General features: G+C 42.8%; 1 protein-coding gene across 4 annotated transcripts in view; it reads right to left on the bottom strand.

Annotated features, from left to right (window-relative positions):
• Nmnat (nicotinamide mononucleotide adenylyltransferase) overlaps positions 1 to 19,244 on the bottom strand; it is a 534,591-nt gene that overhangs the window by 134,914 nt on the left and 380,433 nt on the right. The window contains exon 8 of one of the 4 annotated variants that reach the window (XM_080280514.1): positions 4,619 to 5,055. The exons of the other annotated variants lie outside the window; for them this stretch is intronic. Coding sequence (XP_080136640.1) covers positions 4,986 to 5,055 — 70 coding nt within the window. The 3' untranslated portion in view covers positions 4,619 to 4,985. Of the gene's footprint in view, positions 1 to 4,618; positions 5,056 to 19,244 lie in introns of those variants that run through there. 4 annotated transcript variants of the gene reach the window in all.

A 19,244-nucleotide genomic window follows, 5' to 3' on the forward strand; every position in this document is an offset into this window, starting at 1 on the left:
ATATACAAGTGGAAATACATGTAATCACTCTCCTTATAATTAACACCATGTTGATTATTTTCATGCTATGTTAGTTACCAGATTAATCAGAGAGAGCAAACAATCCACCATCTCCATCCTGTGTATCCTCATACATGTGAAAAATCCGATGGTAATGCATTATTCTGATTCATTATGAAACGAATTTTTCATTACCAAACTGGCCCACATTTGGTAATGAAAAATAACAAACGGCAACCCTGACAGGGGAGGGAGGAGGGGGAAGGAAGGAAGGGGCAAAGGGGACATGGTGTAAGCAGATGTTTGGCACCGTTTGGGAATTTCAAATTACGGGTGGGAAAAAATTCGGATTTTTTTTTTGGATTTTTTTCTTTTTTTGGCCATTTTCGGTTCCAATGGTCCAGGCTCACAATGTCCGGTAAGTGGAGATGTCCGGAAAGTGGGTGTCCGGAAAGTAGAGGGATTACTGTACTTCCCAATCACCTGAGGCTTAATTTTATGCGTGCCTGCAGCATTAGAACACAGCGGGACAGTCACTCTCTATTTTTCTTAAATCCAGAGGCTACTTTTTCAGATGGCCCAGCCAAAGTCTTCTCAGGCACCATGCGAAAAAAGAGGGAAGTCTCGTCGGTGTTGTAGCAAAGTTCAGGATCGAGGCTGTGCTCCATTAGCAATTCACAAAATTTCTCTTTGAAACCCTCGGCTGCACTCTTATCAGTCGACCTTTTCTCACCACAAATCTTGAGCTTCCTAATGCCATGGCATTTCTTAAAACGATGTAGCCAACCTAGGGTGAAAGCACATGGCTCTTTTATCCCGATTTATTCATAAAAATCATGCGCCTTTTCCATGTGGAGAGGTCCAATGATGGCACAACCTCCGCTCTTTTCCCCCAAAACCACTCATATAGCACAGTATCCAACTTTTCAAACTTCGCTGTCTTAAGCGTATGTCTGTTTTCTTTAATTTGTGCGACATCAGAATGTGTAACAGGTTTCAAAAGCTAGTCTTTTTGCTTGCATATGTCATAATTAGTACTGGACCCAACGTTGTACTCACGTGTCATATCACTCGTGTGGGCACCTTTCTCCAGTCTCTTACAGATGACTATTTTCTGTTTCAGCGTCAATAGCACTCTCTTACGCTTGGGAATACTCTTATTGGTAGGTGTACCAGGAGCCATGGCTGATATTCCACCAAATATTATGGAAAATTGCGATAAAACAGCGGTGTGAGGCAGTGCTTACGCTGCTAACCCTGAAAACAATGGCAAGGACTGTGGTGATGCGCTCTGGTGGTGAAGAAATGAAAACATTCGGGCAGGATGGTTGCACAGTGAATTTGAAATGCTAGTTAGATCCTGGATTTTCCCCGGTCAATCGATTTTGGAATTTTTCTTTAAATTTTCCGGTTTAGCACCAATTCCAGTTTATTGGCTCACGGATAATTGAGGTTCTACTGTAGAACAGTCTGGTCAACTCTTGGTTCTTTAAATAATAACTTTAAAAAGTCATCACCCAACCTCTACTAAAATCTTCAGATGGTAACACTATCAATGACCCGCATAGTAAAGCAAACATCCTTGCCAGTATGTTTGGCAGAAATTCTACCTTAGAGAAAGTCAGCCAGAACACCCCCATACTAGAACTTGACTCTTCTGAAACTGCACCACTTAAGATACAGACTAGATACATAAAATCCATCCAAGACAATTTACCAACCAACGAAGCTCCAGGCCCAGACGGAATTCCTCCAATTGTTTTGAATAAGTGTTCCCCAGAACGTACTCTTGTTCCAGCTAAATTATTCAGACTATGCATACATACTTCTTTATTCCCTAATTCTTGGAAAGAAGCCAATATCCACCCAATTCCAGAGAAAGGAAGCTCCTCTGACCCCTCTGATTACTGACCAATAGCTATCACATCTTCTCATGGTAAAGTATTTGAGATTGTAAATAATAAGTAAATAGTTAAACATCTTGAACCCAACAACTTAATTGGTGATAGACAGTATGGTTTTAACCATGAAAGATCCACTGTTGATTTACTCAATCTCCTGACTCATACCATCCATCGGTCAACTGATCAACATGGAGACTCTCATGCAGTAGCTCTTGATATTTCTAAAGCTTTTGAGAGTGTGGCAATGTTTCCACTGTCCAAACACCCTTGGTATGGCCTATCATCTTTTGTTCCTCTGATTTCCTCATAGCTCTGGGACAAAAAGTTAAAGTAGATGATGTACAGTAATTTCTTGATTACCCAGACTGCCATTACCCAGACGTTATGATCTGGCTGTTCGAAACCATTATTCATTCATTTTTCATAATATCTGGACAAAATGCATGCATCCAGACAGAAATTATGGTCACACAAACATTTTCATGCCATGGTGGGCAGCAACAGCCAGGTTCTGCCACCCTGTCTGGCTGGGTAGTTCACCCAGCAACCACTAGAGATCCCCTCAGTCGTTCTCAGTTCCCACATAGCGACAGTGTAGTAAACAGCTCCTCTCAGGCAGTTGGTCAAATTGTGAGTGTTGACTCTGATATTCTGGCTTACTGTACAGTACCATTTTATTCTATATTACCATGATTTTATTCCATTCTATCATTATGTTTTGTGTGCCCACTGCATTTTTCTTGTGTAGCCAGATTTTTTTTCACATTTTCATGTCACTGCAGGGTGTGGCCCTGCAGTGGTGATTGCTTGTCTGTGGTTGATGGGTCTTTTTGACCATGGTAACTGCTTGGCTGTAGTTTATAGGTCTGCTTGACCAGATAGTGTTAACCCTTTCAGGTCTCAATTAGGTCCCACGGTCACGTTTGAGACACATTTTTTTTTTTTAAATCAAGGTTTGCAATTAAAGAAAAAAATATCATATTCATGCACAAGGAAGTAATACACATCTGCCAATAAAACATTAGAGCTCTACTCACTATACAAGTGATGCAAAAATGATGGGAAGTTGCGGAGCAAGTGGTGTGTGGTAGCGTATGAGTACTGCCGTCTCGTGGGTAGGTGATTTCTTGGTGCGTAGGCAACATGATTGCATTGTTTGTTTCCATGTTTTTCCATAAAAAAAAAGTGTACTAATATATGTACATTACATCTAACGTGATTTGTGAATGATTCTTGAGATGTTTTCTTTAAGAAAAACAAACTAAACAGTTACAAGATCCATATAAAACTATCACTTACTAGTTACTACTGATTATTTTACTTTGCTCTTATTTTGCTTAGTACTATCAAAGGCTGTGGGGGTGACGACATGGGGGTAAGCCCACGAGCTTGCCTTTTGTATGCACATATGTTTATTTTATTGTTGCTAACTCTATCATCCTGTGTACTTACAGGCAGCAGTAGAGACAGTGATAAAATATTAATTATTTCTCAAAATTGACGGTGTTATAAGTATAACCAGGAAATGTGAGAATCTCATGAAATATAAATCAGAAAAAAGTATGGAGACTAACAATCATTTGTCAATGAAAAAGGCAACACTCGCTGCACATGTGTGTCCGCCTGGTAACAAATAAATGCATGGTGTGTGTATAAAAGGCTACAGAAACAACCTTAGAAACCTAAAATCATAAGTCTGTAATTATTTTCCCTCAATCAGACACTCTAACACCCAGGAAATGAATAAATATTGAGACATACAACGCGGAGATCTCTTGCTTGCCTGCGACGCGCCAGCTATGTGCGTAGGCGGGAGGCAGGGGGTGGGGGATTGGAGGGAGAGTGGAGGGTGGAGGGTGGGAGGCAGAGGGGTGGGGGATTGTTGGGAGGTAGGAGAGTGGAGGAAGTAGGGGGTGGGGGATTGGAGGGAGAGTAGAGGGTGGAAGGGTGGGAGGTAGAGAGGTGGGGAATCGGTGGGAGGTAGGGGGGTGGAGGAAGGGGGATATGAAAGGGAGGAGGGAGGTGAGAGCTATTTATCCTCCAGAGCAGTAAAATATATATTGCAAACAACATTCTTTTGCTAAATGAACTGTCTGATAACAAAATAGTAAAAAAATATTGCCAGATCAACAGTATAATAAAACCAATAAGTACAACCCCCCCCCCCATGATTATCTCTTCCCAGACGGTTTAAACTAAAATATTGCAATCTGCGCATGCCTGGTAGAAGCAGAGGGGTCTGGGGAGCGGCACGTATCGTTATTTCATTCACCAGCCTCATGCAACAGTTTTCATTCATGCCTAAATATGCTGCAACGGGAGTGGCTAGGAGACCCCTACCGAGAAAGCCACTATAGTGGCCAGGAGACCTGAAAGGGTTAAACAACAAGAACAATTGTATAATGTACTGTAGTGGCCTTTTACACTGGCTTTTACAATTATGTTATGTATGAAGGAGGGCTAGGGGAGAACTCCATTATCCAGACGTAGCCATTACCCAGACAAGCCTGTGGCTCTGTTATTTTGGATAATCTAGATTGCTGTATATTCCAACATCCACTCGATTAGTACAGTATTGGCATGCCACAAGGATCAGTTCTGGCTCCAACCCTACTCCTAATACACATTAATGAACTCTTACCTGTCACCCATAATCCCATCCATTCATATGAAGACGACTCAACAATTCACAGTTCATTCACACTTAAAAACCCATTCACAAAGTTTAATATCTCTAACTCACAACTCAGTACAGCAGTCTCCATAAATCAAGACTTACCTAAGATCAATGAATGGGGATAAAAACAACATTGTCTCATTTAATGCTAGAAAAAACAGATACACTGTATACAATTTACTAATAGACAGATATTACCTGATTCCTATATTACCTTTAATGCTACTAATATTCCTATCTCTAAAAGTATTGAAATTCTTGGTGTTTCACTTAACAATGCCCTCAGCTGGACCTCTCAGGTTAGATCACTTGCTAAAACTGCTTCAAAAAGACTTGGATTATTGTACAAAGTCCATAGCTTCTTCACTGACAAGCAGTTAGCTATAATTCACAACAGGCATGTGCTACATGCACTCACAGCTGGAATATTGCTCCTCCTTGTGGCATGGATGTGGAGAGGTTGCATTAAAACAACTGGAAAAAATTCAAAACAAAGCTGTTACAATTATTAATAACCCTACCATTACAAACGAACTACCTCCCTTACAAGTAAGAAAGAATGTTGCCTCCCTTGCATTACTTTACAGATACTTTTATGGCAAATCCTCGGACGAAGTTGCATCAATTGGGCCACCTCTCCACTCCTTCCCCCACGCTATACGAGCATCTTGAAGTGCTCATGACTGACTGTCACACTGCCATATTGCAGAATTTCTGCCTACCAGAATTCTTTTATTCTACGAACTGCACCGCTCTGACACTTGCTACCCAGAGAGGTTCCCCCCCAAACTTCAATCTACAGCTGTTCATGTCCAACTGTTACAGATTTTTATGAATGAAGGACACATGCAATCTGGTGTATAGATTACTTCTTCTTTATTCATTTGTTTTTCCTTACTGTTCTATTAAAAAAAAAAAAGGGGGAGAATGATGAGGAGCCTGCTATGGTACCCCTGCTAACTGAGTAGAGACAAATGTGGCGTCCATCCAGGAACCAAACCTCCACACTTTTCCCGGTGCCTCACTGTAGCGAGGTTCTATCAGTCACAAGGAAACATCAGTTCATTGCACAGAACAACCCTGCAGGGGCAGTTGTTTGCCTGTGGTTGATGGGTTTGCTCAGCCAGCCAGACTGGGGTTGATCAATAACAACAGCAACAACAGGCAAAAATATTAATGAAAAAAATACAGCACAGTGTTGGTGTAAATGTGAGCAGACGTTTGACTAGGATTTTTCTTCCCTATAAAACTCCACGAGCTCAGACCCCATTATCAAACCCTTTAGTCCAAGGATGTACTGTCCACTATTTTGCTACCTCTAGACAATTATTTTCAACTCAAGACTTCTTTAACTGAAGGGATTAGTTATAGGCTAAGTTTAATGTTTTAGTATCACAGCTTTCCTAAGTTGAATGAAGTCATTTGGTTACAGCAAGATTAAAATGAAAAAAATACATCAACAGAATGAAAAGCTTAAATGTTATCCTAGAAAAATGGACAGCAAGGAGTTACCGAGATTTTGCCAAGCCACATTTGAATAAAGCCAACATTAATAGTACAGATGGGTAACAAGTGACTTCAGGAAAAATCTCAGCAGCTTCCCTACCTTAAAAGGTTGATGACAGGGTAAATGCAAGTTTGCTTTGATGGTAGGATCATAAAGATTGGATGAAGACAGGGTGGTACAGAAGTGGCAGTAGCACCAACTCCAGGGGCCAGATACTCTGAACATTTAACAGCACCTTTTGTGACAAAGGTGCCTTTACACATCACCTTTTCGTAAAAGGCGCATACTCAAAAGCTCTGCTGGGCGTGGCCATATTGGAAAACATGGCTCGTTAGCGCCTTATGGGACCGGCAGGGTCGGGGGATCCCTAGCAATCAAAAGGCGCCTTTCCTCAACGACAACAACAAGTCATGGATGATGTATGCGGTGCTCCTCACTCGTATTTAGATGAATTACTGCCTCATCACCTTATTTGGAGTGGAATGTTTTGTGTGAAAAAGTAGTTACTGGGAAGCAAGATATCATATTCTAGAAATAACGACGTAACCAGGGAATATGTGTGGTATGTGGATGTAGTCAGAAGCACATATTGTTTAATGCTGTTTCTTAAATAAATTTAACCATAATTCATGCTGCACCAACGTGTGTCTAATGTTACAGTTGTTTGCTCAGTGCATATATGTATTTATATTCAGCAATATATTAACAATTCAGTGTGATTTCTGTTGACTCAGTCGCTCCTAGCATAAGCCTAACCCACCAGCTTCAGCTAGAGGTATTGCAGTACTTCAGTTAATAGTATTTGGATATATTCAGTTTTCACCCTAACAGTTGCTGTTCTGAAGTAAGTCAGGTTGCCTATTTGCAGGTAAATTTTATATTCCAGGGAATGTGTGGAGAATGTAATTTTATGAAAACCCAAGTCAGTTTGTGAAGTGGATTTTATATAACTTAGGTTGGGTTGATCTCGGTTATATTAGTATAAATGAAGGTTGTAGTTATGTGAGGTTAAATTACAATATTTAAGAAGAGTTAGGTTAAGTTAGGTAATGTTAGAGCAATGTTAGGTTTGGTTAGCACAGGTTTGTATAATAAAAGTTATGACTTGGTTATGGTAAGTTTCACAAAGCATAATCTAAATTAATCTAATCTAATCCAACCTAGCCATATTTAACCAAACCTGACCTGAATTTAACTGAAATCTAACCAAAATCATCCTGGTCTAAAATCCATTTCACAGATTGACTAGTGATTTCACAAAATGATTATCTTCACAGATTTCCTGTACCATTATAGGCGATAACCTACTGTTTTTTGTTGCTGTGGTTGCTCAGTGAGTACTGTGATGTATGTGGTTAGGAATGAAGATTATGGCAGTCTAACTTTGGTTTGGCTAACACAGGTGTTTTTTTTTTGTTATTTGGTCAGTCACCTTTCCCCCATAATATTCCTTGAGCACTAAATCAAATCCTCATTGTGTTAAAGGTATGGCACCTAACCTGGATGTGCAAAGGCCCACTACAGTAACATGCAACAGTGGAAAATCCACCCACGACAGGTTTCCCCACAATTATGCTTTGAATACGGTAGGTTAGATTTGGAGAGTCAAGGTTATGATAGGTTAGGCCAGTTTAGGATACTGGAAGGTTACAGTAAGGTTTGTTGTCCAAAACTACAAATTTATCCCCTCAGATTTCCTTCTATGTTATACCAACTGAACTCAACCTAAACTAACTAAACCTAATTATTCTAAATCAATTATGACAAAAAAGATATAGCTTTATGGGAATGTTGTGCATGTGATGAGACATATCTGCTGTTGTAATTGGGCCTAAACTGGTATGCTACAAGACAGACAAAACCAAGGAAAATTTGGCTTGAAACTGAAATGCAGTAATGCTGGTGTTTCTCCCATCTTTAACCTAATTTCTCTTCCTGGGATGGCAGCTGCTGTTCCACCAGTACGTCGAGCAAATGAAATAGCAACTACTTTCCTTGCTTGGAGAAGAGGAATACTGGCCAGACATGTACCTTGTTATATATACATGTTTCAGGGAATTTGTTTAACCAGTGACTGCATGAAATCCCTAGGGAATTAACAAAATGAGTTAATATTAGGATGGCCCAATTAGGGTTAGGTTAATGTAGGCTGCAATTAAGTCAGGCTTGGATAATTGAGGTTAAGTTTAAGTTAGTTAGGTTAACTAGGGCTGTGGTTAGGTTAGGCTGGGATAATCGAGGTAAAGGTTAGTCAGGTAAGGTTAGGTTAAATTTAATATAGAAAGATGCAAAGTTGTTAATCGTTCATCTAAATTAACCTAACTACCCTAGCCTAACCTAAACTTAACCTAGATCGTCCCAGTCTAACCTAACTTTAGTCCAAATTAATCTAACCTTTATTAATCCATCCTAATTCAAACTAATTTCACAAATTCCTAAGAGATTTCATAAAATCACAGGTTACACAAAGTCCCTACATATATATATATATATATCTATCTATCTATCTATCTATCTATTACCAGACGCCTCAATCCCGTTTGGGGTGGCCACAAACAAATCGCCTCCAAGTCACCCTGTCCCCCGCCATTTCACTGCCCTGCTCCCAACTCACACCCCCCTCTCTCATATACCTCTCCACCCCATCCCTCCATCTCATCCTCGGCCTCCCCCTCCCTCTTCCCCCCTCCACCTCACTCACATACACTCTCTTCGTCAGTCTTTCACCCTCCATCCTCTCCACATGGCCAAACCACCTCAGTGTGTTCCTCATAACACTTCCTATCACATCCACATCAACACCACAACGCTCCTTTATATCCTCATTCGTCAGCCTGTCTCTCCATGTGACTCCACAGGCTCCTCTTAAATAACTCATTTCCACTGATCTCACTCTTGACTTGTGTCCTTCCAACAACGTCCAAGCTTCACTTCTGTACGTTAGAGTTGGTATCACAATACTGTCATGTAGTAACTTTTTCACTTCCATGCTCACTTCCCTGTTTCTTATCACTGCTTTCAAAGAACCAGCAACCTTTCTTCCCTGCTGTACCCTTTCAAGCACTTCACCCTCCAAACCTCCATCCTTACTCATCACACTACCCAAGTACTTAAACGTACTCACATTTTCCAATTCCTCACCATCCAACCTTGCTGTACATTCACTGACTTCATCTCTCTCAAAGACCATCACTTTACTCTTCCCTACATTCACCTTTAGATTCCGTTTCTTACACACTCTCCCAAACTCATCCACCAAGCCTTGCAGCTCCCCTTTGTCTTCACTCAACAACACAGTATCATCTGCAAACAACAGTACAGGGAGTTTACAAACACTATCCTTTCTCACCAGGGCCACTCCAACATCCATATATATATATATATATATATATATATATATATACAGTAATCCTCGTACTTTCCGGACACCCCACTTACTGGACATTATGGGCCTGGACCTTCAGAACCCAAAAATGGCCAAAAAAAGAAAAAAATCCACCCAAAATCCTAATTTTTTCCCACCAGTAATTTGAAACTGCCGCACGGCACAGAACAGCTGGTTTACACCACAGCCCCTTCACCCCTTCCATCCTCCCCCCTCCCCTCTCAGGGTTGCCACTTGGTATTTTTCATTAACAAATGTGGGCCAATTTGGTAATGAAAAATTCGTTTGGTAATGAATCAGAATAATGCATTACCAAACGGATTTTTCACATGTATGAGGATACACAGGGAGGATATGATGGATGTTTGCTCTCTCTGATTAATCTGCTAGCCAACATAGTGTGAAAATAATAAACATGCTGTTAATTATGAGAAGAGTGATTACGTGTATTTCTATCTATCTATCTATTCCCAGACACCTCAATCCTGTTCGGGGTGGCCACAAACAAATCGCCTCCACATTGCCCAGTCCACCGCCATTTCACTGCCCCGCTCCCAACTCGCACCCCCCTCTCTCATATACCTCTCCACCCCATCCCTCCATCTCATCCTCAGCCTCTCCCTCCCTCTTCCCCCCTCCACCTCAGTCACATACACTCTCTTTGTCAGTCTCTCACCCTTCATCCTCTCCACATGGCCAAATCACCTCAGTGTGTTCCTCATAACGATTCCTATCACATCCACATCCACACCACAATGCTCCTTTATATCCTTATTTGTCAGCCTGTCTCTCCATGTGACTCCACAGGCTCCTCTTAAATAACTCATTTCCACTTATCTCACTCTTGACTTGTGTCCTTCCAACAACGTCCAAGCTTCACTTCCATACGTTAGAGTTGGTATCACAATACTGTCATGTAGTAACTTTTTCACTTCCATGCTCACTTCCCTGTTTCTTATCATTGCTTTAAAAAGAACCAGCAACCTTTCTTCCCTGCTGTACCCTTTCAAGCACTTCACCCTCCAAACCTCCATCCTTACTCATCACACTACCCAAGTACTTAAACGTACTCACATTTTCCAATTCCTCACCATCCAACCTCACTGTACATTCACTGACTTCACCTCTCTCAAAGACCATCACTTTACTCTTCCCTACATTCACCTTTAGATTCCGTTTCTTACACACTCTCCCAAACTCATCCACCAAGCCTCGCAGCTCCCCTTCGTCCTCACTCAACAACACAGTATCAGCTGCAAACAACAGTACAGGGAGTTTACAAACACTATCCTCTCTCACCAGGGCCATTCCAACACCCACTACTCTACCTTGTACCTCTTTTATTACCCCATCAATGTACAGATTGAACAACCATGGAGACATGACACATCCCTGTTTCAACCCAAGCTTCAAGGAGAAAAATTCACTCAGTTCACCATCCACATGCACTGCAGCCTTAGCACCATCATACATACTCTTCACAGCATTCAACAACTTCCCATCTACTCCATATACAGCATTCTTAATACTTTCCACAATCCTTGTCTATCCACCCTGTCATATGCTTTCTCCAAATCCATGAAAGCCGCATACAACTTCTTTCCCTTCTCTAGAAACTTTTCCACTAAAGGTCTAAGAATGAATATCTGATTTACACAACCTCTTCCCTTCCTAAAGCCTCCCTGTTCTTCTCCAACTAATTCCTCCGTTCGTTCTCTATGTCAATAAGTATCCTACCAAACACTTTTCCTATTATACTAAGACAAATGCCCCTATAATTACCACACACTTCTTTTTCCCCTTTTCCTTTGTACAAGGGAATAATTATACCTGACTTCCAATCCTCCGGGACTCTACCTTCCTCCCAGGCCAATCTGCACATCTTCCACATCCATTCTACTACCATCTCTCCCCCATGCTTCAGCATTTCACCACACACTCCATCAATTCCTGGGGCTTTTCCCAATTTAACTTTCTTCATTGCTTTCACAACTGCTAACCTACTGATTTCTTTCAGTCTTCTTACCTCCCTCCTTCTCCCAGCCAATCCCCAGCCACTTATACACGCATTACTTCTATCCTCTATGTTCAACAATTCGTTAAAGTGTTCTCTCCATCTGCTCACTTTTTTCCCTTCATGTATTTCCACTTGTATAAATAATTAGTGAAGAATAAATGCTAGCTTTACGAATTTGGTAATGAAAAGTTAAATTTGGTAACGAAAAATGAGGAGTTTGGTAATGTGGCCGTTGTGATCTCGCAACTCTGTTTCCCCGTCACCAACACTCCAACAGTTACTGCTTAACTTCAATTGAGAGAGGATGCTTATCGCAGTGGATGCCACACGTGCTCATTTCTTTTGTGAATAAACAGTGAATAAACTGCAATACCTCCCCACTAAACCACATGGGAATTTACAGTGTTGTGCAGTGTTAAGAAATTAGAATTTAGAGTGCAAAGGATTAATTGTGGAGTGCAAATTGGCGGTTGAAACTGGCGTGGTGCAGTTAAGAACAATGTGCAGTGTTAAACAATTATAACTCACAGTGCAAAGAACTAAGTGCAGCACAACACTGGATTACTGTACGTGCTTAAAGAGCATTTTCACACTGCCAAAGCCTTAGATAAGCTGGCCACAAACGTGCTGTAAGTACCCGGGCTGAGGTACAGTCACTTCTAATTCTTCATTCTTCCGTTCCATATCATTTATTTCATGCTTTATATCCATTATTAGTGTGAATAGGGTCTGAAATAGGTTTAAATAGGTGCTATGCATGTCAGATAGGGAGTTATTTAGGTGGCTTTCAAAGTTAGGCTGGGTTAGGGTCCTAAGTACCAGTCCAGACGGGACCACTTTCCGGACATGACTTTGGCTCTATTACACCGGATAGTAGAGAGATTACTGTATATATATATATATATACATATATGTATACATAGATAGATAGATAGATAGATAGATAGACAGATCGATCTATAGATATAGATAGATCGATAGAGTATATATATATATATATATATATATATATATATATGTATATAAAGTAATCCCCCCACCATAAGTTGTAACTGAGCCAAAGGCATGTCCGGAACGTGGTCCCGTCCAGATAGTGGGCCATAGCCTCCTGTACTTGTACTTATGGACCCTAACCTACCCTGACTCAGAAAAACACCTATACAGCTCCATACTGGACATGCATAGCACCTATTTAAGACCCAATTCACACCAATAAGGGACATAAAAGAATGAAATAATTGCAAAAGAACCAGAAAATGAGGTTTTAGAGGTGAGTTTATACAATATTAAACATTCTGGGTACTTACAACAAGTCCCTGTCGACTGGTTACGTATCGACCCTGACCTAGACTAACTCAGAAAAACACCTCCCTACTGCACGTGCATAGCACATAAGACCCTATTCACACCAAAAAGGGACATAAAAGAGTGAAATGAGGTTTGAGAGGTAAGCATGGAAAATACAGTACAATAGGAAACATTCTGGTTACTTGCGACAAGTCCCTGCCCATCTCGATGAATAACTCGCCTCGTCTCAGACTCTGACAGCAAAAAAAGAGTACCTGAAGCACCTGCAGTACACTGTACATAAAATCTTGCAATGAACTTAGTCATTTGCACTCAGAATTCCATTCTCTTAACACTGCACACTCTAGTCTTACTTGCGCTCCATTGCACCATAATGAAATAAGTGTTGCACTCTGCACTTAAGTCTTTGCACTCATATATCCATTTTCTTAACATTACACACTCTAGTCTAATTTGTGCTCCATTGAACGTCATTAAAATCAGTGTTGCACTCTGTACTTTAGTCTTTGCACTCACAATTCTAATTTCTTAACACTGTGCACTGTTTTTTTTCACAGCACAACACTGTAAATTCCCGTGTGGTCTAGTGGCGAGTTCTTGTTGTTTATTCACTGTCAGTGTCTGAGAGTAGCTGATGCAGGTGGCCTAGGGGTGCGTCGCTGGGTCGTGGTGATAGACTACCCATTGCAGATGACTCTGAAGACAGGCGCAAACTCACGTCCAATGGTGACTCCACCGTGCCTGATGTGCTGGGTTGTGGCTTGGAGGATGAGGGCCTGTCTTGGGGAGGCAATGGTGTGGAGCCAGGGCTGGGCACAGCCAGTGTCACAGGTCTGAAAAAGCTGTCAATGGTTGATTGATGCAAGGAACGACGATTTTGATGATTAATGATGCGCTGCCTGAAAGCGCGCACTGCCTCTACAAGTCCCAAGGGCCCCATCTCCCTGTCACAGTCTGGGTGTTCCAGGTAGTCGAGAACGAACTCTACGAGTTTCTGGAGTGCGCTCAGCTTGGGGATGGCTGGAGTAGTGTCACGCTGTGAGGAGTCCGCATCATCGTTGCAGTCCTCGTTGGAATCTTCAAGTTTGGTACCGACACCTGCAACTGAAGATGCGATCTCGATATCAGACATGGTCTGATAACCAGGATCGCCCTCATTGTCATCCAACCATAGGAAATCGTGCTCAGCATCCGTTTCGAGAAGCAGATGAGAACAACCATTTTCTAGAGCCTTGAAAGGGACTTCCTTCCATGCACTCGGCCAGTTGTAGAGTGCAGACTTGATGTTGTTGCGGCGAATGTTTTCCAAAGTCCACTGGCCTTGCATGTCCCGTCCCTCCCTGCGCTCGTCCTCGTCTTCGAGAACAACCATCACCTCGTCCACGAACTTCCTTCGGTACAGCCTCTTCATTGCCACGATCACTCCTTGGTCCATTGGTTGGATGAGAGCAGTCGTATTAGGTGGCATAAACATGCACCTAATGAGCCCATTCTCAGCCACCAAGTCCTTGTCACATAGGTGAGCAGGTGCATTGTTGAGAAGAAGGAGGGCCTTTACCCGGTTGCGTGGGATTCCCAGTTTCTCCATCTGGTAATGGATGACCTCCTTGATGAAATGGCGGTGGAACCAGTCTTTGAGGATGTGGGCGGTGAACCATGCCTTCAAAGAATGGTACCAAACGACAGGAAGGACATCCATCACCCCACGAAGACACCGAGGCTGCTTTGCACGGCCAACAATAACAGGCTTAAGCCGGTGAATGCCTTTAGCATTGGCACAACACAAAGAAGATATCCGTTGCTTGCAGAGCTTGCGGCCAGGTACACGTTTTTCCGTCTCCTCAGCTAGAGTGTTTGTTAGCAAAGAGCGATAGAATAGACCAGTTTCGTCAGCGTTGTAGACTTGACCGAGAGTGGGGTCCTCCCTGTTGATCATGCCATTCACCTTGTGCTGAAACTCCTCTACTCCATCCTCGTTAGTGTCCAAAGCTTCGCCATGGGCCTTACAGTTGGTAAGGCCATGTCGTAACTTGAACACGAAGAGCCAACCCTCGGATGCCTTGAAGTCTGGGGCATCGTGAAGCCTTGTGAACTTCTCAGCAGCAGCCTTCAGCTCTGTGCCACGCACCAGCACACCAGCAGCACGTTGTTGTCGATACCAAATCAACGTGGAGCGGTCGACTTCTGCATACCGGGAAGTAAACATCATCTTCCTCTCCACGTTGCATTTGCTCTTCGACGAGAAGTCAGCCACGTACTGCATGAGTTTATCGTGGGATCTCGATATCAAACAAAGCAGATCGGGCCAGGTTGACTTCACGAAGGATGAGTGAGGTTGACTATCCTGCGTCCACCTTGTCCAATATCTCCCTCTTCTCCAGAGTCAAAACCACTCTCTTCCTCTTCTCATGCAGCGGGGACATCATCACACACACTAACAAGAGGCAGGAGAGCCTGCAGCAGGTAGGGCACCACCACAAAAGCGAGCACGTGGGCGACCATGATCTCGAGCATGCACTCACAAGAGACGGGCGGTAAGTGGGGAGGATGCAGGGGCGCTCTAGCGGACAGCAGTGGAACTATGCACCAAAACACAGCTGGTCCACGCCGCGCGTGCCGAGTTCAAATTACGGGGGGAAAAACGTAGGATTTTTAACAAATTATTTGCGATTTTTGGCCCATTTTGGGAATACAGTAATCACTCTAATATCCGGACGCCCAATATCCGAACATTCCCACTACATGGACATAATCGTCCTGGGATCCAATATTCCAAAAATGGTCCGAAAAAAACGAAATTTTCCTGCCCGTAATTTGAACTTGCCACACGTGGCGCGGGAGAGCATTGTTGTGGTGCGTCATTCCTCCGACGTCCGATAGAGCGCCGCTGCATCCTCCCCACTTTCCGCCTATCCCTCGCCGCGAGTGCACGCTCGTCGTTATGGCTGCCCACGTGATCGCTTTCGTGGTGGTGCCTTACCTGCTGCAGGCACTCCTGCTGCTCTCGGGCCTCCTCTTAGTGTCTGTGATGATGGCCCCGCCACCTGAGAAAAGGAAGAAAGTGGTGTTGACTCTGGAGAAGCGGGAGATATTGGAGAAAGTAGATGCGGGGTGGTCTTCTTCCCGCATTCTCCGCGAGTTTAACCTGGCCCGGCCTACTTTGTTCGATATTAAGAGATCCCGAGACAAACTCATGCAGTACACGGCTGACTTCTCGTCGAGAAGCAAACGCAACATGGAGAGGAAGGTTATGTTTACCCCCAAGTTTGCAGAAATCAACCGATCCACGTTGATTTGGTATCGACAACAACGTGCTGCTGGTGTGATGGTAAGTGGAACGGAGCTGAAGGCTGCTGCTGAGAAGTTCGCCAGGTTTCACGACGCCCTAGACTTCAAGGCATCCGAGGGTTGGCTCTTTGCGTTCAAGTTACGGCATGGCCTTACCAACCGTAAAGCACATGGCGAAGCATTGGACGCTAACAAGGATGAAGTTGACGAGTTACGGCACAAGGTGAAGGGCTTCATCGACGGGGAGGGCCTCACTCTCGGTCAAGTCTACAATGCAGACAAAAATGGCCTACTCTATTGCTTGCTGCCAACGAACACTCTAGCCAAGGAGACGGAGAAGCGTATACCTGGCCGCAACCTCTCCAAGGAATGGATATCTGCTTTGTGTTGTGCCAATGCTAACGGCATGCACCGGCTTAAGCCCGTTGTTGTTGGCCGCGCAAAGCAGCCTCAGTGCCTTCATGGGGTGATGGATGTCCTTCCTGTCGTCTGGTACCATTCTTTGAATGCATGGTTCACAGCTGTGATCTTCAAAGACTGGTTCCACCGTCACTTCGTCAAGGAGGTCATCCATTACCAGACGAAGACACTGGGAATCCCGCACAACCAGGTAAAGGCCCTCCTTCTCCTCGACAATGCACCTGACCACCCAAGCGACAAGGACTTGGTTGCTGAAAATGCCATATTAGGTGCATGTTTCTGCCACCTAATACGACTGCTCTCATCCAACCAATGGACCAAGGAGTGATCGTGGCAACAAAGCGCTTATACAGTCGGAAGTTCCTGGACGAAGTGATGGTTGTTCTCGAGGACGAGGACGAGCGCAGGGAGGGACGGGACACACGAGGCAAGCGGACTTTGGAAAACCTTTGCTGCTACAACATTAAGTCTGCACTGTACAACTGGGCTAGTGCAAGGAAGGAAGTCCCTGTCAAGACTCTGGAAAATGGTTGGTCTCGTCTGCTTCTCGGAACGGATGTGGAGTACGATTTTCTAGGATTTGACGTGGATGACTTCCATGCACGGCTATGTATGCACGGCGACGATGTTGATGTGGACGATGTTCGTGAGTGGTTGGATGGCGATGAGGGCAATCCTGGGTATCAGACGTTCTCTGATATCGAGATCGCATCTTCAGTTGCAGGTGTCAGTACCAAACTTGAAGATTCCGACGAGGAAGGCGACGATGATGCGGACTCCTCTCAGCAGGACACTACTCCAGCCATCCCCAAGCTGAGCACACTCCGAGAACATCTAGAGTTCATCCTTGACTACCTGGAACACCCAGACTGAGACAGGGAGATGAGGCCCTTGGGACTCGTGGAGGAAGTGCGTGCTTTCAGGCAGCGCATCATCAATCGTCAGTCATTGCGTCAATCAACCACTGACAGTTTTTTCAGGCCCATGACCCCCACTGTGCCCAGCCCTGGCTCCACTCCGTTGCCTCCCCAAGACAGGCCCTCATGCTCCGAGCCACAGCCCAGCACATCAGCCACGGTGGAGTCACCGCTCGACGTGAGTTTGCGGCTGTCTTCTGAGTCGTCTGCAGTGGGTACGCCATCACCACGACCCAGCGATGCACCCCTAGGTCACCTGCCAGTGATACTCTCGGACTCTGACAGTGAATAAACAGCAAGAACTTCTCCACTAGACCTCACGGGAATTTAGAGTGTTGTGCAGTGAAAAAAACAGTGTGTTGTGTTATGGATTTACAGTTGTGAGAGAAAAGACTCAATTGAAAAAAAATTTAATGTAAATAGACTTGTTTGTTTTGGCTTTGGAAAATTAGAAGAATGGGAAAAGTTAAAGTGCAACACTTAGTAAGTTACAATGGAGCATTAGTTAGACAAAAGTGCACACTGTGAAGAGAACTGACTTCTGTGCGTTATTGACTAAGTTCAGTGCAAGACTTCAGGAACAGAGTACTGCAAGTGCTTCAGGAAATCCTTCTTACTGTCAGAGTCCGAGAGGAGGTGGTTATTCATCGAGGTGGCCATGGACTTGCTGTAAGTAGGCAGAATGTTTCATACTGTACTTTTTTCCATACTATACTTACCTCATTTCACTCTTTAATGTCCTTCTATGCAGGTGCAGTAGGAAGGTGTTTTTCTGAGTTAGGCTAGGTTAGGGTCTATAAGTAACAGTCCAGCAGCCAGTCACCAGAATGATTATTATTGTATGAACCTACTTCTAAACCCTCATTTTATGTTTCTTTTGCATTTATTTCAGTCATTTATGTGCCTTATTGGTGTGATTTGGGTCTTAAATAGGTGCTATGCATGTCCAGAGGGAGTTGTATAGGTGTTTCTCTGAGTTAGGGTCCATAAGTACAAGTCCATAAGCTGGGGCCCAATATCCGGACAGAAACAATATCCGGACCTACCTATGGCTCTATTAAGTCGGATATTGGAGTGATTACTGTAGTGGATCCAAGGACCAAAATATTCGGTAAGAGGGGATGTCCGGAAAGTGGGCGTCCAGATAGTACGGGGATTACTTATATATATATATATATATATATATATATATATATATATATATATATATATATATATATATATATACATACATACATATATATATATATATATATATATATATATATATATATATATATATATATATATATATATATACATATATATAATATATATATATATATATATATATATATATATATATATACATACATATATATATATATATATATATATATATATATATATATATATATATATATATATATATATATATATATATATATATATATATATATATATATATATATATATATATATATATATATATATATATATATATATATATATATATATATATATATATATATATATATATATATATATATATATATATGTATATACATACAGTGGAAGCTCGATTATCCAGGCTCGGATTATCCAGCTTTCGGTATATCCTGGCCATGACCGAATGGTTCAGTGGTACAGTAATACATAGAATTATCTGTACGATAGCTCTGGTTTAAACAGGAAGCATCCAGTTGCTAGGGAGCGAGGCATGGGTAAACCAGAGATAGTCTGCCCCCCCGCCCCCATCCACACCTCCCGCTCACAACTCGATCACAAGGGTGGTAGGGCGGAGTTTGGTGAGGCAACTGATACACCTGGCCTAGCCTAACC

The sequence above is a fragment of the Coenobita brevimanus genome, chromosome 85 (assembly GCF_032717465.1).
Source record: "Coenobita brevimanus isolate Jiangsu-jjx chromosome 85, ASM3271746v2, whole genome shotgun sequence".
Taxonomy (NCBI): domain Eukaryota; kingdom Metazoa; phylum Arthropoda; class Malacostraca; order Decapoda; family Coenobitidae; genus Coenobita; species Coenobita brevimanus.